The sequence below is a fragment of the Dasypus novemcinctus genome, chromosome 7 (genome assembly GCF_030445035.2).
Source record: "Dasypus novemcinctus isolate mDasNov1 chromosome 7, mDasNov1.1.hap2, whole genome shotgun sequence".
NCBI lineage: Eukaryota > Metazoa > Chordata > Mammalia > Cingulata > Dasypodidae > Dasypus > Dasypus novemcinctus.
This window is the reverse complement of record NC_080679.1, coordinates 123767349-123785584: the sequence shown is the minus strand read 5'-3', so window position 1 is coordinate 123785584 and position 18236 is coordinate 123767349. Positions and strand designations below refer to the sequence as shown.

Sequence of the window (18236 nt, the reverse complement as noted above, 5' to 3'; positions counted from 1 at the left end):
TGCTGAAACCTAAGTCACACTTCATACTGCGTAATTATTTGTGTGCGTTGGTTAAGCAAGAGTCTTCAGTGGCTCCACGTTAGGAAGCCTGCAGGCTTTTAAAGTTAATTTAGTCACATATAACAGCAATTCACTTTTTTTCCTTTTTTAAAAAATAAAAAAAGCTTTATTGGTGCACAGTTCACATACATAAAATTCGCCTTTTTTAAGTGTACAGTTCAGTAGTTTTTAATATATTCAGAGTTGTGCACCCATCACCACTATCTAATTCCAGATCATTTCCATCACTCCAAAATGAAACCCCATGCCATCAGCATCTCCTCCCCAAATCTCCATACCCTCATTCTTTATGGATTTTCCTATTCTAGGCATTTCATATCAATGGAATCATACAAAACGTGGTCTTTTGTGTCTGGCGTCTTTTACTCAGTGTAATGTTTTCAAGGGTAATCCATTTTGTAGTCATGTACTGGTACTTCATTCAGGAATTCTTTTTTTTAAAACTACATTCTCCCCTCCTCCCACCCCCCTGAGATAGCTCCCTTGTCTGTTTACTCATTTTTTTGCTCATTGTTATGCACTCGTTGTCTGCTTTTCTGGTTTATTATTTATTTATTTATTTGGGCTTGTTGTTTTTGCTCATTGTCTGTTTTTTCTTTGGGAGGAACCAGGAACCAAACCCAGGGCATCCCATGTGGGAGGCAGGCACTCAACTGCTTGGGTTAAATCCTCTCCCCAGGAATTCATTTTTGAATCACACATGACTAAAGTCAATTCCTGACAGACAGGCTTTTAAAAATCATGTAATGAAACCCACAGACTTGTTTAAGTCTATACTCTTTGCTAGAATCAGATTTTTTCCATATATTGAATACATACATTTGTTGTTATTTATAAAATGCTTTTTAATTTGGCATTGATTTCTTCCTATGCACCAATGTAACTGAGGCAGGTAGTACCTAGAACTTAGCTGTTAAAATGTATTGTAAAGTTATGATAAATATGACAGACTGGTATTGATGCAAGAACTGGCATATAAATCCATGGAACAGACCAGAAAACCCCAAAACAAACTAAAAAAAAAAAACAGAAGTAAGACTTCACAATATGATAAAGTTGATGTCTCAAATGAGTGGGGAAAGAATGAATGAGCCAGAAATAATGTTGAGCCATTGCCCAACCATTTGGAAAAAGATGTTAAATCCTTGTCTCAGCCTTTACCCCAAAGTAAATTCTAGATGGATTAAATGTTTTAAAGTAAAAAATAAAACCATATAAATGATAGAAGAAAATTGAGATCAGTAGTTTTCTCATCTTTTGGAAGAGGAACTTTCTAAGCATGACCTCAAAGGCAGAAACCCTAAGAAGTGGTAGATCTGACCACATAAAAACTAAAAAATGTAAACAGAGTTAAAAGGGAAGCAACAAGTTTGGGGCAATGAAAAAGTTTTGATGATAGATGGTGATAACAGAAGCACAATATCATGAATGAAATTGTCACCAAATTATAGACTTAAAAATGGTCAAAATGGCAAATTTTATGTTAAATATATGTTAATACAATAAGATTTTAAAAAGAAAGGGAAGTGATAAACTGAAAAAATATTTGTAGATGGGACAGATAAATAGGTGACTTTATTAAGGACTCTTAATCTGAAAAAGATGAGTAAGAAATTCTGTTGACAAGAAAAATAGTTAACATATGAAAAAAGAAGCTCAACGTTATTAAAAATGAGAGAACTGCACATTATAACAGATACTGTTTTAAGTAGCATAGGTCAGTGGTTGAGGATTAGTACTTGGGTTCAAAAGCTGAATTTGACCCTTAACTATCTGTCTGACCTCGGGCAAGCAACAATTATTATTATCAGATTAGCAGATATGAAAAAAATGGTGGTATCCAGGGGAGATGGCTTCTCTGCTGTACCACTGTTGAGGAAGGTATGACTACCCTGGACTTGCTGTAAGTCGGTTTGTCCAACAAGACCATGACTGAGCAAATGGGATGTACTTCCTCAAGCTCTGTGACTCCCCAAAAATTGTGATCCCAAAGGAGTGGTGGGTAAATGACTGATGTAGAACTTTATTTCCTCAATGGAAATAAAAATATATTGTGTGATCCCATTATTATATAAAAATGTATATACTTACACATTTGCATGTGTATATGGAGAAAAGACTAAATATCAAAATTATAGAAATAATTTCTGTGGTGGGGGGTGGCATTGCCAGTAATTGATTTTTTCCTTTCGTATCCATATTTTCTACATGTTCTTATAGTATTAAAAAGGTTGTGTTTTTTTACAGTCTACTTGCATCTCTTATATATTAAGGAACTAACTTTAAAATTCTTCATATTGAGAAAATTGGTTTGAATGAGGACTCTGCATATTGCTTGTTTTGTGACCTTCTGTAAGCCCCTCTGTACTTCTGTATGATTTTCTGTGAAAATGGGAATAAGTAAACCATTTTCAGAGGGTTGTCGTAAGGGTTGAGTGAAATAATGGGCGGAAAGCATCTGATATAATGCATGTATAAGTTCCTCAAAAATACATGTCATTTTATTATTTGGAAACTTCTTGAGAAGGAGATTGGCAAACATTTTTGACTTTTATTAAAACATTGAGTTGTTGATTTAATTGTCATTAGTTCCAGTCGTGCTTGTGTGATGCACCACCCGTAAAAGAGTCGAATCCTTTTCTGCGGTTCTTGTTTTAAGGCCATAGGTGTTTTTGTTTGTTTTCATTAGGAAAGGATTCCCATATACCACCCTCTTGTGAACACCTTGCCTTGGTGTGGTACAGTTGTTACAGTTGAGGAAGGCATATTTTTATAAATTGTACTATTGTCTATAGTCCATGGTTTAATTTAGGGCTCACTGATTATATACTGCAGTTCAACTGATTTTAAAAAAATTTTTATTTTCTATTATCATATATACAACCTAACATTTCCCCTTTTAACCACATTTGTATATATATTTCCGTGCTGTTAATTATGTTCGCGGGTTGTGCTCCCTTCACCACCATCAGGGTTTTTGATCAGGGTCAGCTCCTTTCCCGGCTCTCTGATCTAGTCTCAGGGTAGCATGAGAACTTGGCACTGCCCTCCGGCCCAGCAAGCTCCGCAGCCCTGGCCCCGGCGACCCTGAGACCCTCCCTGGAGCCCTGGCTTCTCCTGAAGGCTGCCTCTTTGTTGCCTAGGGAAGGAAAGGATGGTCTGTGGAGAGCAACAGAAAATTCTAAGTGGGACTGGAGTTGTAAAAGAGATACCTGAAGTGTGCGATTTTTCTAGGGAATTTTCCATCCTTCAGTGCTGTGTCTGGTTCAGTTTTTAAAAGAGGTTTAAAAGAACAATTCTAAGTCATCACTCCATCCCTTTTAACCACTCGATCTCGCTGCAGAGCTGCCATTCTGATATCACAGCCAGTTGCCACGGGAATAATGCCTGTGTAACAAATTTATCATTCTGACTTTTCTGCAGAAGGCATGAAAGGAAAAGAAAGGCTTTGTGGGGGGAGGGGAGGGATTAGGGAGAAGAAAAGTGTTTGAAGGTTATTTCACATGGAAAAATTCTCCAGTTCATACGCTGGCCCTCTGTCTTCACCGCAGATACCCATTGCGTATTCTCCTCCTGCTGTCACTGGAAGTTTATGCTTGTGGATTTTTAAAAAAGATTTATTATTATTATTATTTTTAAATTTATCCCATCTCCTCCCTTCCCCCGGTTGGTTCTCTCGTCTGTCTGCTCATTGTTTGCTCACCTTCTCCAGGAGTCTCCAGGAACCGGACCTGGGACCTCCCACGTGGGCGGTGAGTGCCCAATGGCCTGAACCACATCTGCTCCCCATGAGTTGTGGTGTCTGCTGGCTGTGGCATCTGCTCGTTTAGTTGTCATTTACCTGTGGCAGTGCAGCATCTGCTCGTTGTGGCAGGTGTGGTGTCTGCTCGTCTTCTTTAGGAGGCACCGGGACGTCCCATGTGGTAGGAGGGTGTCCACATTGAGCCACATCCGCTTCCCTGCTTGTGGATTTTGTACTAAAATAAACAATGAAAACGATTTGCCTTTTGTGAGGAAGAAGAGGGCATTGCTAGAATTGTTATTTATAATTTAAGGATTTTTTACTTTGAGATTTTGGTTATTTGGACTCCTAAATAATGCATTTGCTTGTAATGTGAGATTTTTTAGTGGTATTTTATCTCTATTTTGCCACATCCTACAAGTGTTATCTTTTGAATCCTCTCCAGTTTAGGAAAGAAACTGTAGCAAGGTAATTCTTCTAAAGCCAGTTGTGTTTTATAGGAAATGTTTTAAAACGAGACACAGTGGGCCAACCCTTAAGTGGCGTTTGAGGGAGTAGTTCACAGCAGCCTGGATCCTATAATAATTCTCAAACTCCCGTGTGGTTTGTATTCATCTCGAGTGCCATGTCTGTCATCTGCCCCCAGCCTGAACCCTTCTGCGAGCCTCGCACTTTTTGGTTATCTCACATGTTTAGCAATATCAGAGGATTCTCTGGCTCTCGCGTCATCGGGGTCCTGTTTGATCTGTGTTTCCTTCAGGCTTTGGTTCCTTTCCCATTCTTTGAGTAGTGGTATCTTAGGGCAAAATACACATACCTCTTCCTCTGACAGTATGTTGAGGTGGCTGTTCTCCACGCGACTGTCCTAACAGGGCCGCAGTCCGGAGCTAAGTAAAAAGGTAGTGGGCTCAGGGAATTGGGGATTCCAGAGCAAGCGATCCTGAGTCACCCCCACAGATTGCTCTTCCCTTTTGCCCTCCTCTCGCCCTGGTGGAAACAGCAGGCATGTGTCCAGGCTGCCAAAGGTCAGGCTTTACTATTTGTTTTCTTCAAACTGCAGCTGTAAAACTGACATTTGAAGCAAGAATGAAATAAAAAGCACCGTGCTCGGACCCCCTTCGTTGGATTGCTGACCTCGTTTGGTGAAATGCTAGAAATAACACTCAGCTGTGAGCACAACTTTAAATGACTTTTTAATTAGGATTTTGTGAAACCTGGCAAGATATATTCCTGGAGTAGAAGAGAGCATGAATCGTTGTCCTTTTGCTCTCAAATTGCCACATAAACCACACCTGTCCCTTCATATATATATATATATATATATTTTTTTTTTTTTTTTTTTTTTTTTTCTTGCCAATAATCTGCAATTAATGTCACATTAGAGTCTTCCCCAGTTGTTAATATCTCTACCACAGTGGAGCACATGCTCTTGTTTTCTCCGGGAGTTGCCCTGCCTGATACAGGCATACCTGGTTTTATTGCACTTCACAGATAACTGTGTTTATTACAAACTGAAAGTTTGTGGCAACCCTGCATTGAGCAAGTCTGTATGCTGTCATTTTTTCAACAGCATGTACTCACTTCATGTCTCAGTGTCACATTTTAATGGGATATGTACATTGCTTTTTTTGACATAATGCTATTGCATGCTTTATAGACTGCAGTATAGTGTAAACACCACTTTCTTATGCACTGGGAAACCAAAAAATTCATGCGACTTGCTTTACTGCTATATTTGCTTTATTGTGGTAGTCTGGACCCAGCCCACCTTATCTCCAAGGCATGCCTGTACTACCACTTTGGTGCTGACAAGAGACTTGGAAAGCACCCGTTAGTTAAGTACTTGTCAGTAGATACATTTATTAAGTTAGTTGATGAATTTAAATGCATTGCATTGAATTATTGGTAAGATTTTACACGTAAAATTGTTTTTCTTATATTTTATCTTTTAAAGTTATTCTTTTTTTTTCTGTTAAAGATTTGACCTGTTTGGAAGCATTATAAAAATGATTAATTTATACCCAAAGTTTGAATGTCCAGGTTGTGTTCATTTCATTAAACTTGAGAGTCAGTATTAAAGTGATCCGCAGATGTACTTGCAAGATTCCTGCTTGATTTCATTTGATAGTAAGACGAAAGGATGAGCCAGCAATTTATTTATCGGATTTTCAATTGCACACTCATTTCAGAGTCGCATGCCAAGCTTGGAACTGTGTACCTGGGAGCACATGCCTGCAGCACATTTAATTTAAAATCAGGTGCCCTAGAGGACCAGCACACAGTAGACTCCTGGAGGGTTCTTGAGCCATTTTCAGAAGAATTTCGGAAACAAGAATTTAAGGGACAATGGCGAAAGGGTGATGGAGAGGTCTTGGCAATCTTTTGTGATTTGTTTCCACTTAACTTGGCAAATAAATATATACTATAAGTACATGAAATCATTATCTCAAATATTTTCAACAGAGTTTTATAGATTTTTTAAAACAGTATTTTCTATTTGCGTTAGAGGACCATATTACTAAAGTTTAAAATCCATTTTATGTTGTACTTTTGAATGTTCAGAGTCATTTTTATGTTGTATGTTGCTTTCCAGTTTGTTCGGGATGAAAAAATCTGAATCAGCCTGAAGTATTTGAGTTTAACCCATTTGTCAATTTAGTCTTTTTGGGGAAAAAAAGACAATCATCTGAAAATAATACCTTTTCCCTAGATTAGCTCATTTTGAGCATCTATTATGAGAGATGGCATAAATACTGTATATAAATATAAATAATGGACTGATCTATAAGTTAATGAGACCCAAGAGAACCTGCTTGTCCAAACAAAGTGCTTTGTCAGTCCTTTCCTTACATCATCTGGTTCTGAGCCTCTTATTACTGTACTGAAGAGCTGAACTACCCATTAGTTTTTCAGAAGGGGTATAGATAAATGTCAGCTGCAGGAAGTGAAAATGGTCATTACACTTAGTGCAGAGTGCTAAATGTGGAGTGCTGTGTGGGATGAGTGCGACATAAAACTCCACATGTAAATAGAACAGAAAAGGCCTTGCCCTGTGGTTCTTGAGGACAGGGTGATTTTGCTCATTTTCCATTAGAAGGATGATTAGAGGCACCTACAGATGCCGAAGGTCTATCTCTGGGCATGCTGCCCTTAAAATCAAAAGCAGAAAGCATCCCCAGGAACCTTTCGTATAAAGGAAAGATCTTGAAGTATATCATCTTTGAATATTGAGTTTTTTGAAGCCCCCTTTTCAGCATATCACTGACTCCAAGTTTGGAGCCTCTTGCTCTTCTTTTAAATGCTGCTTTCTTGTAAAGTTGAACTGTACGTTAATTTGCTGTTTTGCTCGGGGTACATCTGTTTACAGCCTCTCTTCATTGATTCCTAGTTTCTCTCTGCTGTGCCCCTGCACGGGCTCACTGTGATAAGAGTTTGCGATCTGATTTTCATCTCCTCAGGTTAAATTTAATCTTCAAGATGCAGTAAGACCAGAATGAGACTGTGAAACTATGGGTGACTTTGTTTTCTTCTCTGTGCATTTCTATATTTCCTATAATTAGCCTGGGTACTTATGATGGAGAAACATTAAATCTGATATTCTTAAAAATAGCCAAAACATTTTTAAGGCAATGTTATGCTAAGCTCTTTAATTTTATCCTTTTTGTAATAAATTCTGATGATGAGATGAGAGTTATAAACCAAGAGACCAGTATAATCCTCGACATCCTTTATTAATATCCGATTTATTTGGCTTGAAGAGTTTACTTGTCTGCTTTTAGAGTAGAGTATATGTTAATTGAGTGCTCAGTATTCATTACAAATAATCTTATCCATTTTCTTGTCGAGTTTCTGAAGGCCCTTTTGCTCTTTCTGTAAAAGCCAAGCAGACTGTATTAACTTCTGGTTTAATTTAAAAAACGAAGGTGGAACTTGGCGCAACACCTTAAAGCACTGCATGTTTAATAATCGGAAGGCTCTCCATCACATTGGCTCCGGCTTGAATTAATCATGTTGCTGACTTATTGTTTTAGAAGATGAAGTCCTTGACCTGCTAGGTTGGAAGAATTGTGACTGTTCTGAACCTTGTGGGTCCTTTAGCTGTGCCATGTCCCCTGTGAATAATTAGAGGTATTTGAAGGTATTGTAGTAGAAGCCAATTTGTGTCTTTCACTTTGCATATTGTTGAAGCCTTATGAATTAGTCATAAGCAGGGCAAAAAATTAACTTCTTCAGACACATATTTGATGGGTCATGAGGGAGAATGAAAAGTGATCTTTAAAATATTCTACTGATCCTCTAAGTATTAAATTATTATACCTACAGGCTAATTGCAGGGGGGAAAAAGAGTTGGTTGTTTCTTTTGCCCCCCTTCCTTCAGTAACTGAATAGCAAATTTGAAAAGAAAAAAATGAAGGTTTATTATTCTGTAGAACTGTAAAGATGCGTGTTAATGAGGAATTATGTGATTTCCTAAAACCTGGATTCTTGTGTTAAGTCTTGTTTTCAGTGTTTTAGATTATTTTTAATTTTTACTTTTAAATTATTTGAGTTTTAAATTCTTATAACTGCAATTGAAACTTCTTGTCGTTGAAATGTATTGCACAACCAAATAGCTCATCTTCCTTCTTTAAGCAAATAAAGTGATTCTAAAACATTTAAGCTTTTAAGCACGTAAAGTGAATCAAAGCACTGTGGATTTCCATACTTGTTTAAAATTTAGTTTTACATTTAAATTTTGTTTCATTTTCTGTTTTTATTCTTTTCAGCCAATGAAACTGAAATTGCATTCTTCTGTGAAGAAGATTATAAGAACTACAAAGCTAATCCCATTTCATCTTGGTGAAGACCTGTTTGGGCTCCCTTTTTTGCATTCCTGTAGTAAGCTTTTTATTCCACCAGCGAGTTTTTTAAATTGACAAATAAATCTTTTTAAAAAATTAATCCTAGATTCTACTATTTGAACTAAAATCTGTCGCAAGTTTTTTCTCTGCAAATCTGATTCGGCTTGCCTACTTATTGTAAAATAACATTTATTTTTGAGAAAAAAGTGGGTGACAGCGTTATTAAAAATCATAATGGAATATTGGTTCTTTAATCATAATTTTTTAATAATTTTTTATTATTTTGGTGATTTGCGTGTCGGATTTTTAAAAAAGACTAAAGTGCTATTTTGTTTTTTCACTATAGTTTCTAATTAAAGCAACTCTTACTGTCTTCAGCTAAAGAGATTTTAAGAGTCTCTTAAAATCATCAATGCCATCTTTTAACTCAAGGAGTATGTGGTATATATTGCTGTCAATGGAACTAAATTGCAGATATTTTAGGAATGTTTTAAGAAGTAAAAGGGTTATTTCTTCTTATTTCAGCCTTTACAGATAACCTTGCTGGAATCCCCGCCCCGCCAAGCTCTTTTTCCTGACTTCGGGAGCAAACTAATATAGAACCAGATTCATTTATTTGGAGAGGAGGTAGCAGGATATTTGCGCTTCTGGGAAAAAAGTGTCCATTGAGAACAAGTCCACATCCTGGAAGATACATCTTTCCAATAATATCATATCTTTGATTCCTGAAAATGGCTGACAGCCAGTACCTGAAACTGAGAGCTTAGTAATTTCAAAGAGGCCTCTTGACCAGCTTGTACCTAATCAGGACTCCTGGAGAGGTTAGTTGGCACTAGAATTACTCCATGAACTCTTACTAATTGTCAGTAGGACAGATTGGTCTCATTGTGGTTGAATCTCACTTAAGAATAGTCAACCTCAAAAGTCCAATTAACATGATCAGAACATTCTGTGCTTTGTTGAAATATTTAATAGAACCTTCTTTAAAACAAATTCTATTTATTTTATTCATATTTTCATTCATTAAACAAAGTGCTGAATGCACAAATATGTCCTAGGAAATAAAAAATAGTTAAACTAATAAAGAATAAAATAAGACCATTTTGCCCTACGTTGTGGGGAAAGGTACATAAACAAGTAATTTTAATATAATGACAGTGAAAACTGCTGTGGGGTAATTCTGTGTGGGGATTCAGAGATCTTTTATTTTTAAGAAGTGCCAATTGGGCTGTGTGTTAACGATTAAATAGAAATTTTTGCTTAGTAGAGAAGCGAGGGAAAGAGCTTGGGGTTTTCAGTAGAGAGTACAAATTTCAGGGAGCTGGAGTGCAATGTACATGGACAAGAATGGAGGAAGAGGAGGCCACAGAGGTAGACTCCAGGGGGCCTTATGAGTCCTGTTGAGAACTTGGAACTTTCTTACAGATAGTGGGGAGCCGGTGGAAGGGTTTAAGCAGGTAAATTACCTGAGCAAATTTGTTTTTTTAGGAAGTGAGGTTTGAGTGCAGTGTCCAGACAGCAGAAAGGCTGCAAGGCCCCAATCACAGACCATGTGAGGCCGAAGGCCTGGTCTCAGGCAGTATCGGGGGGCAGGAGTGTAGAGGAGCCCTTCTTGGGGTAGTGCTAACATGTGCTCCTGCAGTCGATGGCAGGTGTTGTGCAGATGTCACCTCATTTAATTTTTAGTGCTACCCTGCAGACTTGATAGTTTCATGTCTCTTCTATAGATGAGGAAATTGGGGCTCAGAGAAGTAAAGTAATTCACCCAAGACAGGACAGCCGTAAACCCTGCCCTCATCCACGCTCTGTCCCTTGGCCTCCCAGTGCGCGTGAGGTGGAGTGGCTGGCACAGGCTTTGGGACCTGGAGATTGGCTGGGCGTGGGGAGGACAGGGGCATGGAGGTGGCCATGCTTGCTGCTGGAGCGATGGGTTGCTGCTGACAGCATTAGCCCAAACAGGGAAATGAGCGAGCAGAACAGGTTCAGACATACGCCACTTGTTTCTTTTGCAGGCATGGCAGTTTTCTTTTTTATGTAAAAATTAAGCAGATCGTTACCTGCACATTTTCTTCTTTGTAAACAGTGCAAAAATGTGTATTTCAGTGCCTTTAGTGTGTATGTATTCTCCTTAAAATATAAAAATGACATATAGACTATTTCCCTTGTAAGCACAGATGTAAAATTATCTATCTGTCTATCTATCTATCTATCTATCTATCTATCTATCTATCTATCTATCTATCTATCTATCTATCTATCTATCTATCTATCTATCATGACTAAAAGGGGCTTTTACCAGCAATGAAAGTAAACTTATCAATGTAATTCACAAAATCTACAGATTAAAGGAAAAAAAAATCTCACAGTAGAAAATGATGCCTGTTATGTGCCAAAGGCCACCCACCAAAAACCTACTTAATGGAGAAGTGTTTGAAGCAACCTATTAGATAACAACCTGACAAGAGTGCCCACTATGGCAGAGCTGGGCAGCATGGCTCTGCAGGTCTTACTGCAGCCGATGTAGTAACAGAGTAAAAGCAGTGAGACGCACACTTATGGAGAAGAGAGAGACGGAACATTCATTTGCAGACAGTATGGTCACAAGCGAACCAGCTGACAAATTATTAGAACTAATAAGAGACTTCAGGAGTGCTGGATAATGAGCCAAAATGAAATGTGCACAAAAGCTATAAAATGTTATTAGAGGACATAAAAGACCCTCACAAAGAGAGAAGTGACATGCTCGTAGAGGGAAGATTCAGTGTTGTGAGGATGTTTGTTGCCTCTAATCTGTAATTTAGTGCACTCTCAATCAGAATCCCGGAGGATTTATCATGGGACTTGGCAAAATGATTTTAAAATTCCTTTAGAAAATGACATGTATAAGAATAGCCAAGACCAGCTTGGGAAATCAAAAAGGAGCGGGGATTGCCTACCACATACCAAAATATATCTTAAAGTGGTAGGAATCAAAACAGCTTGGTATTGATAAAAAAACAGACCAAGAAAATAGACCACAGTAGAGAACTCATTCACATATATGGAAATTTAGTATATAATAGAAGTAGTATTTGTGATCAGTGGAGAAAAGAGGGGCTATTTATTTAGCACCTGGCTAGACCTTAAAAATGAAGACTTTCAGGCCGATTAAACAATACGAGAAGCAGCATGATGAACTTGTTAGCAGCTCTCCAACTGGGTGGAAGGCACAGCTTTTGTCATCTTTTAACATCCGAGGAGACACATTCAGTCAGTTCTCAGACCTGAGCCCCGGCCCTCCCCCATGCCCACACGTGCATTTTGGGTTATAATAACAACATAAAGTTTGGATAATGGCCTTCGGAGACTCACTTTTTGGACCACTGATCAGTCAGAGGATCCTGTAATGTGCACTGATTTTAAAAAAAACGTGGGGCATGTGCCATGCGGCTCCCCAGGGTGGGTTTCCAGGGAGCTGCGACCCACTCTCGTCCCAAACAGGGCCTTTCCCTCCAGTATTCAGCAAATAACCTAACTCAGAGGCAAGGAGAGATTGAAGGTGAAAATCCATTTCCGGTTCCAGTTGCTGTCATAGATCTGTTGATGCAGTGCTGCCTGAGACACTCGAGCTTTTGGTTTTAGCCTCATTTCTATTAAATCCAACACATAGGCAAAGTGCTGCCACCAGTAGCGGCATCCTCGTGGCCAGTCCAGGCCAGGGCTCTGATCTTTCCCAGGACTAGGGCCAGTGGCCTGTGAGGCTCCTTCCCCTGCGTCGCCACTTGGTGGTGAGTGCGAGCCGGGAAGATGGAGAGCTGCCGTCTTCTCCTTTCAGTGTTCAGTTCCCGTTGGCAAGACTCCACATCTGGTTTAACTCCTGACCACTGCCCTCCCTCTCCTCCCTCACAGCCCCTGCTTGGAGCTTCCTGCCTTCCGAGTCCACCTGCCTCCCCTCTCCCCGAGGAAGACGCCCCAGGCGCCCCACCCCATCCTTACTCCTTGATGCTCCTGGCTCTCTGTCACTCCAGCGCTCCTGTCACAATTCAGCCTTGACCTGGACAAGGCTTCTCATAGCTCAGGGCCTCTCAGGCCAGTGACAGGCTCAAGTGCAGAGTTCTTGTCTCCCGGCTCAGCCGCCCCCTGCCACAGCCATTTTCCACGGCAGTCGGGCACGTTGTGCCGGCACATGATGGTGCTCACGGCCTGTCTTCTTTCTCCTCCGGGTTCTTTTGACCCCCAGCTTCTGGCTGCTCCCTGGGCTTCCCCTCCGTGTCCACTCTGCCTGCACAGGCATCAGCCACGTCGGAGGAAGCCCCGTCCCATTCAGTTTGGGCACAGCTTTTAACTCCTAGCATCTTCAAAGGTCCCATTATCAGATGGTTTCCACCCACAGCACCAGGGTTGGGTCCTGAACATGCCCTTTGGGGGAACATACTTCAGTCCCCAAAACCTCCGGTTCTCTGTCTGCTTCCCGTCTGTCCATCTCTTCCCTCCGGTGCCCCACCTGCAGCCACGAAACTCACCCCATTTCCACCACCATCTAGAATCCAGTAATCCTCCTGTCTTTTCAGTGTCTCTCCCTGCGACCTACTTTAGGTCCTGTGGTCCTTCGTCGTCATTCCTTTGTATACACCCTCATCTCCCTTACACCCCCTCGAGTCCCCTCCAAGTTCAGTTCCTCTCTCTGCCCTCTCCACCCCTGCACTGGAAGAGCTGCACGTGGCCGGAGGACATGCGGGCTGACCAAGCTTGACCTCACGACCGAGCGCAGGTAGGTTCCTAGCCCTGCCTTGCCGTCCTCCACTGCCCTGGTTCCTTCACTCGCCCAGGCTCCCCAGCTCCTCAGGTGCCGTGGCACCTCCCCTCGCTCGGAGCTGCTCTCCTTGCTTCCCACTTCCCCCAAGAAGAAGGAGGCCATCGGAAGCACTTGCTCCTGCTCCCCACCGCCTCCCCCTCCCTGCCGCTGTGCCGCCACCCGCTGCCTGCCACTGCGGATGGCTGGCAGTGCTCGCTCGTGCCTGAGTCTGCCCTCTGCTCGGGCATGGAGTCCTCTGCTTCGTGAACACTCATGGCCATCGCTTCAGCAACCGTCCTCTTCCTCGCCTGCGTCATCTAATTTCCTTCTCCACAGGATCATTCCCACCAGCCTGTAGACACGCTGTAACGCCTCCCGTCGTAGCCCTCCCACACCCACTGCCGCGCTTTCCTCCCTCCCTTTAATAGCAAAATTCCTTAACTGAGTCATCCGTACCCTCTCTTTCCCCCTTTCTCTCCTCTCATTTTCTCTCCAAGCAGGCTTCCATCGCAGTGCTCTGCTGATGAGCTCTTGTCAAGGTCACCAGTGTGGTTCTCTCTCTTTGCATTACTCAACCTGTTAGCAGCGCTGGACTCACAGAATCCACTGACGTCCCCCTGACTGGAAACACTTCACTTGGCTCCTGGGTGCCTCGCTGGTGAGGCCTCCTCGTCTTCATCGGTTCCTTCTCGCCTTCTTCACCTTTGGACACTGGACTGCCCCAGGGCCCAGTCCTCTGCCTTCTCTAATTATATTTACTCCCTCGATGATCTCGGGCATCTCCACAGCTTTAAACTGCCCAGCCGTATGGACCGCAGCCCCCTCGGTCCCTGGGACCCCACTGTGGAGGCTGCTAGGTATCCGCTGGTCGCATGCCAACATCTGAGCTTCTGCGCTCTCTCTCCAAACCTGGTCCTTCCTCAGTCTTCCCTCGAAGGGAAATGAGCCCCAGTCATCCATTGGTTCAGGCCCCAAGCCCTGGAGTCACTTCTCTCGTTTTTCTTTGACTCCACATCCAGTCCATCGGCCAGTCCTGAGAACATCCAGAGTCCAGCCTCGTCTCACCTTTTTTGCTGCCACCCCCACCGAGGCACCGCCTTCCCGTGCCTGGATAGTGGCAGTAGCCTTCAGACCGGGCTCCCTGCCCACCGTCGTGCCTGCCACCATCCTCCACCCACAGGGTAGGTGGCTCTTCTCCAGCTTAAGTCAGGGCCTGTCGTGCCTCACCTCAGGACTCTCAGAGAAGAGCCAGTTTCCTGCTGAGGCTTGCTAGGCCCTGCACGATCCTCCTCCTCCCACCTCTCCAACCTCATCTCCAGCATCTCCCCTCACTCTCCCAGAACCTCCTTGACCTGGGTTCTCTTCCTGGGGCATGCCAAACCTACTCCTGCCTTAGGGCCTTTGCACTTGCTGTTCCTGCTGCTTGCAATGCCTCTCTCCAGATATCTGCACGAGCTGTTCCCTCATTTCTGCCAGGTGTCTGCTCAGATGCCACCAAAAAGGTTTTCCTGCATACCCTGTATAAAATAGCAACCCCCTGCCGCCCACGGCTTTCCTTGTGCCTTTGACACTGTTATACTTTTTTTGTTGTTTAAGTCCTTTTCTGGTCTATCTCCTGCTCTGAGAATATCCCCAGTGTATAGGATACTGCCTGGGATCTAAGAGGCCTACATAAATATTTCTTGAATGAATGAATGAATGAATGCCTTGGAGATAGTATTTGAATTTTAAGGCAAAACTTCACTGATTCTTGAAGCTTATCTCATCGCAAAGTAGATCCATGCAGATTGGATAAACTCTCCAGTGGTTTCTTTGGTGGAAGAATAGCCATACAAATTTGTACACAGAGGTAGATTGGGCTCTGGAAGAATGGTCAGCAGCCCCACATTCATATGTTCTTTAAGTAGAATTGAGTGAGATTTAAAGTCTTGTGATACATTCGTTTTTATTGGGTTGAATCGGTTTCCACCAGCACCTGCATTTTCATGCAGCTGACAGTTTCTCTCTGCTGTGCAATTCCCATGTATGCCCAGAGGCAATCCTATGCCTTGCGTGAGGGCTTTTTTACCAGTTGCAACAAAACGCTGTGGCGGTGATTCACAACAGGCAGGATAAGTGTCCTCGATTGTCATTTGTTTCTGTTTGAACGGTCCCTGGAAAGCTGAGTAGAAGACTGAGCAGTGGATCCTACAACTGTACAAATTATGGCGGGATTACACCCCCACACACACACACTTGCCTTCAAGCAAAGTTGCTTGTTTAAAAAGTGACCTAGAAGTGAACTTGTGGTGACATTTAAAATTATACAAATTGAAAAAGACAAATGGCGCACTTTTCCATGTACCAGAATTATTTGTCTTTCTGTGTTTGCTTTAGGCAAGCGTGATGAGGAAGAAATAGCGCTGGCTTTCAAGTCAGACATCTCTGGGTTGGGAGGAGGCACACGCTGATAATTAGCTTAGCGGCGCGACCTTGGGTGAGCTGCCGGGCCTCTGGGGACTCGGCTTCTCCCTCTGTTAAATGGGGCAGTAACGGCCGCCCCTCAGAGCTGTCAGGAGCTTCACAAGGGACCTCGCTCCGGGCCCAGCACACGTAGTCTGTGTGGGGGAGGGCAGTCCTGTTGCTGTTTTACAAAGGAAGAATAGTTGTTAATCCCGTCGTTCAGGAGAGCCTGGACACGAATGAGAGGTGAACCCCCAGGCGCTGAGGGGGGCCGGGCCCTTCCTCTTGGCAGGCTGTGCCTCCCTGCCTGCCACCTCTCTCTCCTGGATCTGTCAGCTCCCACACCCTGGCCGGCAGCGCCTTAGGACCCGGGGAAAGAATCGTTGTTCATTTTCTAAGAAGCCCTCCCTTCCCAAATTGGCCCTTGGAAGCAGTTAACCCTTAACACATCACCCGTCAGGCGTTCTGTTTACGTGGCCCCTTCTGGTTGGACTTTTCCCCACTCGGGACCAACGGACTATTTAACACCAGCCGAACAGTTTAAAATTGCATGTTTAAGAATAAAGCCATTCCTTTCTCTATTCTCTAGGCACAGCTTGCTGAAAATGGAGAGGTGCTTGAATAAATGGGTACAGAGAGCGTTCAAACAAATAGAATCTTTGGGAAGAAAAATCTTACAAAGGCAGGCTTTGCAGTTTCAAGTTTCTAGGCCAGGGACTCTTAACCTTTTTTGTTCCACGGACCCCTTTGCCAGTCAGGTGAAAACCACGGACCCCTTACTGAGTCCACTATACTGTGGGTTTGGTAAGTGTATCTCACTTGCACCAACACCTCCCCACAAGAATAATGTTTTTCGAATTTCAATTCGAGCTCATGGACCCTGGTTAGGAACCCCTGCTCTAGATACCTGCCCAGAATTCTTAGACTGGAGCCAGCCACGCTCAGCTGTTACCCTCTACAACTGCACAGCGGCTCTTCCCCCAGTATAGTGCTTTCTTGTCATTTTCGGCCGAATGTCTTTCCTAGCAGAGGAGCCCCAGCACAGGAGAGGGTCCAGGGCAGTCTGCTCCTACCTCGCCCGTGCCTTCCCGCCCTCAGCCACCAGGTGTCAGCAGAGGCTGCCTAGCCTGAAAGGTGGCCCTGGCAGGACCGACTGGGTCACTTGCCAATGACGGCGCGTAGTGGGTGTATTTGCCCACCTGTCAGGTTACCTTGGGGTACTTTAGTTCAAAGTCAAAGCTTCTAACTGGTAAACAGTATGGGGTGTTGTACTAACGTACGAAAGTGGTCATGGAGTTGCAACTCCCTGAAATTTAGATTTTAAAAGCCAATACCCAATTATTTCAAAGCCAATAGCCAACTTTAGTCATTTGTACCACTGTAGTCTTTCTTACTTCTAAAAACAATGTGTCAACACTGTTTTGAAAATACCCTTGATAATTTTGTTGAAGACTGTCATGTAAAGAAAGCTGCGGATTGGAAGGTAGGAAGCAGTGTTTGCTACCTGTGTGGATGTGTGGGTGGGTGGGTAGGAGGGGTCTGATGCTTTTAAAATTGTTTAAAAATGTTTTATTGTGGCAACAACATGTATGTAGAAATCATAAAATCTGTCAGTTTAGCCCATTTTTAACTGTACTATTCAGTGGCATTAATTATACTCACAATGTTTTGCAATCATTACCCACCACCTAGTTCCAGGAAGTTTCCATCACCCCAAAAAGAAACTCTGTATGCATTAGCTGCCACTCCTCATTCCCCCCCTCTCCCCAGCTCCTGCCAACCACGAATATGCTTTCTGACCTTGTGGATTTGCCTGCTCTGGACATTTCACAGAAGTGGAATCTTATAATATGCACCCTTTTGTGTCTGCTGCTTTCACTCAGCATGATATTTTCGGGGTTCATCCATGTCGTTGTGTACATCAGAACCTATTCCTTTTTTAGGGCTGAGTAATATTCCACAGTATGTGTAGACCACATTTTGTGTATCCATTCATCTTTTGATGGACACTTGGGTTGCTTTCACTTTTTGGCTATTGTGAAGCAAGCAGTTTTAAAAGATTCTGTGCTAAAAGTTTCCACATACACTGTTCATTATATTCAGCTTGCTTTGTTTGGCCCAAGCAAGTTGCTTTAACAAATTCCTTCCCAAACCACTTGCATTAGAGAATCTCTTCTCTCTGTGGAGGGGCTTGGAAGCCATCCTTTTGCCTTAAAGCTGTGCCCAGAGCTCGGGGAGCGGAGTGACCCCTGCCGCAGGGACATGGGAATTATTTTGCACAACAGTTCCCTCTTTCTGAAGGCTGGATGTGCTCACCTGTGATCAGGCAATGCCATGACTCTTTGAAGAGTTTACAAAACCCTGTTTTTGTTTCTAG

At 42.7% G+C, this 18236-nt stretch overlaps 2 protein-coding genes across 11 annotated transcripts in view; one reads left to right on the top strand and one right to left on the bottom strand.

The window, feature by feature from the left end:
* STEAP3 (STEAP3 metalloreductase) overlaps positions 1–18236 on the bottom strand; it is a 109301-nt gene that overhangs the window by 18914 nt on the left and 72151 nt on the right. The window contains exon 5 of one of the 6 annotated variants that reach the window (XR_009186621.2): positions 3902–4037. The exons of 4 other annotated variants lie outside the window; for them this stretch is intronic. Coding sequence is in view for 1 of the 2 variants with exons in the window: in XM_058301111.1 (XP_058157094.1) it covers positions 3957–4037 (81 nt within the window). In the remaining variant the exon portion in view is untranslated. Of the gene's footprint in view, positions 1–2901; positions 4038–18236 lie in introns of those variants that run through there. One more of the 6 variants, XM_058301111.1, reaches the window with a different exon arrangement.
* The window catches only part of C7H2orf76 (chromosome 7 C2orf76 homolog), a 72164-nt gene that overhangs the window by 39455 nt on the left and 14473 nt on the right, over positions 1–18236 (top strand). For 4 of the 5 annotated variants that reach the window (XM_058301113.2, XM_012529374.4, XM_071216487.1 and 1 more), the window contains exon 7: positions 8569–8743. In XM_058301113.2, coding sequence (XP_058157096.1) covers positions 8569–8645 — 77 coding nt within the window. In that variant the 3' untranslated portion in view covers positions 8646–8743. Of the gene's footprint in view, positions 1–8568; positions 8744–9168; positions 9465–18236 lie in introns of those variants that run through there. The other variant, XR_011649290.1, reaches the window with a different exon arrangement.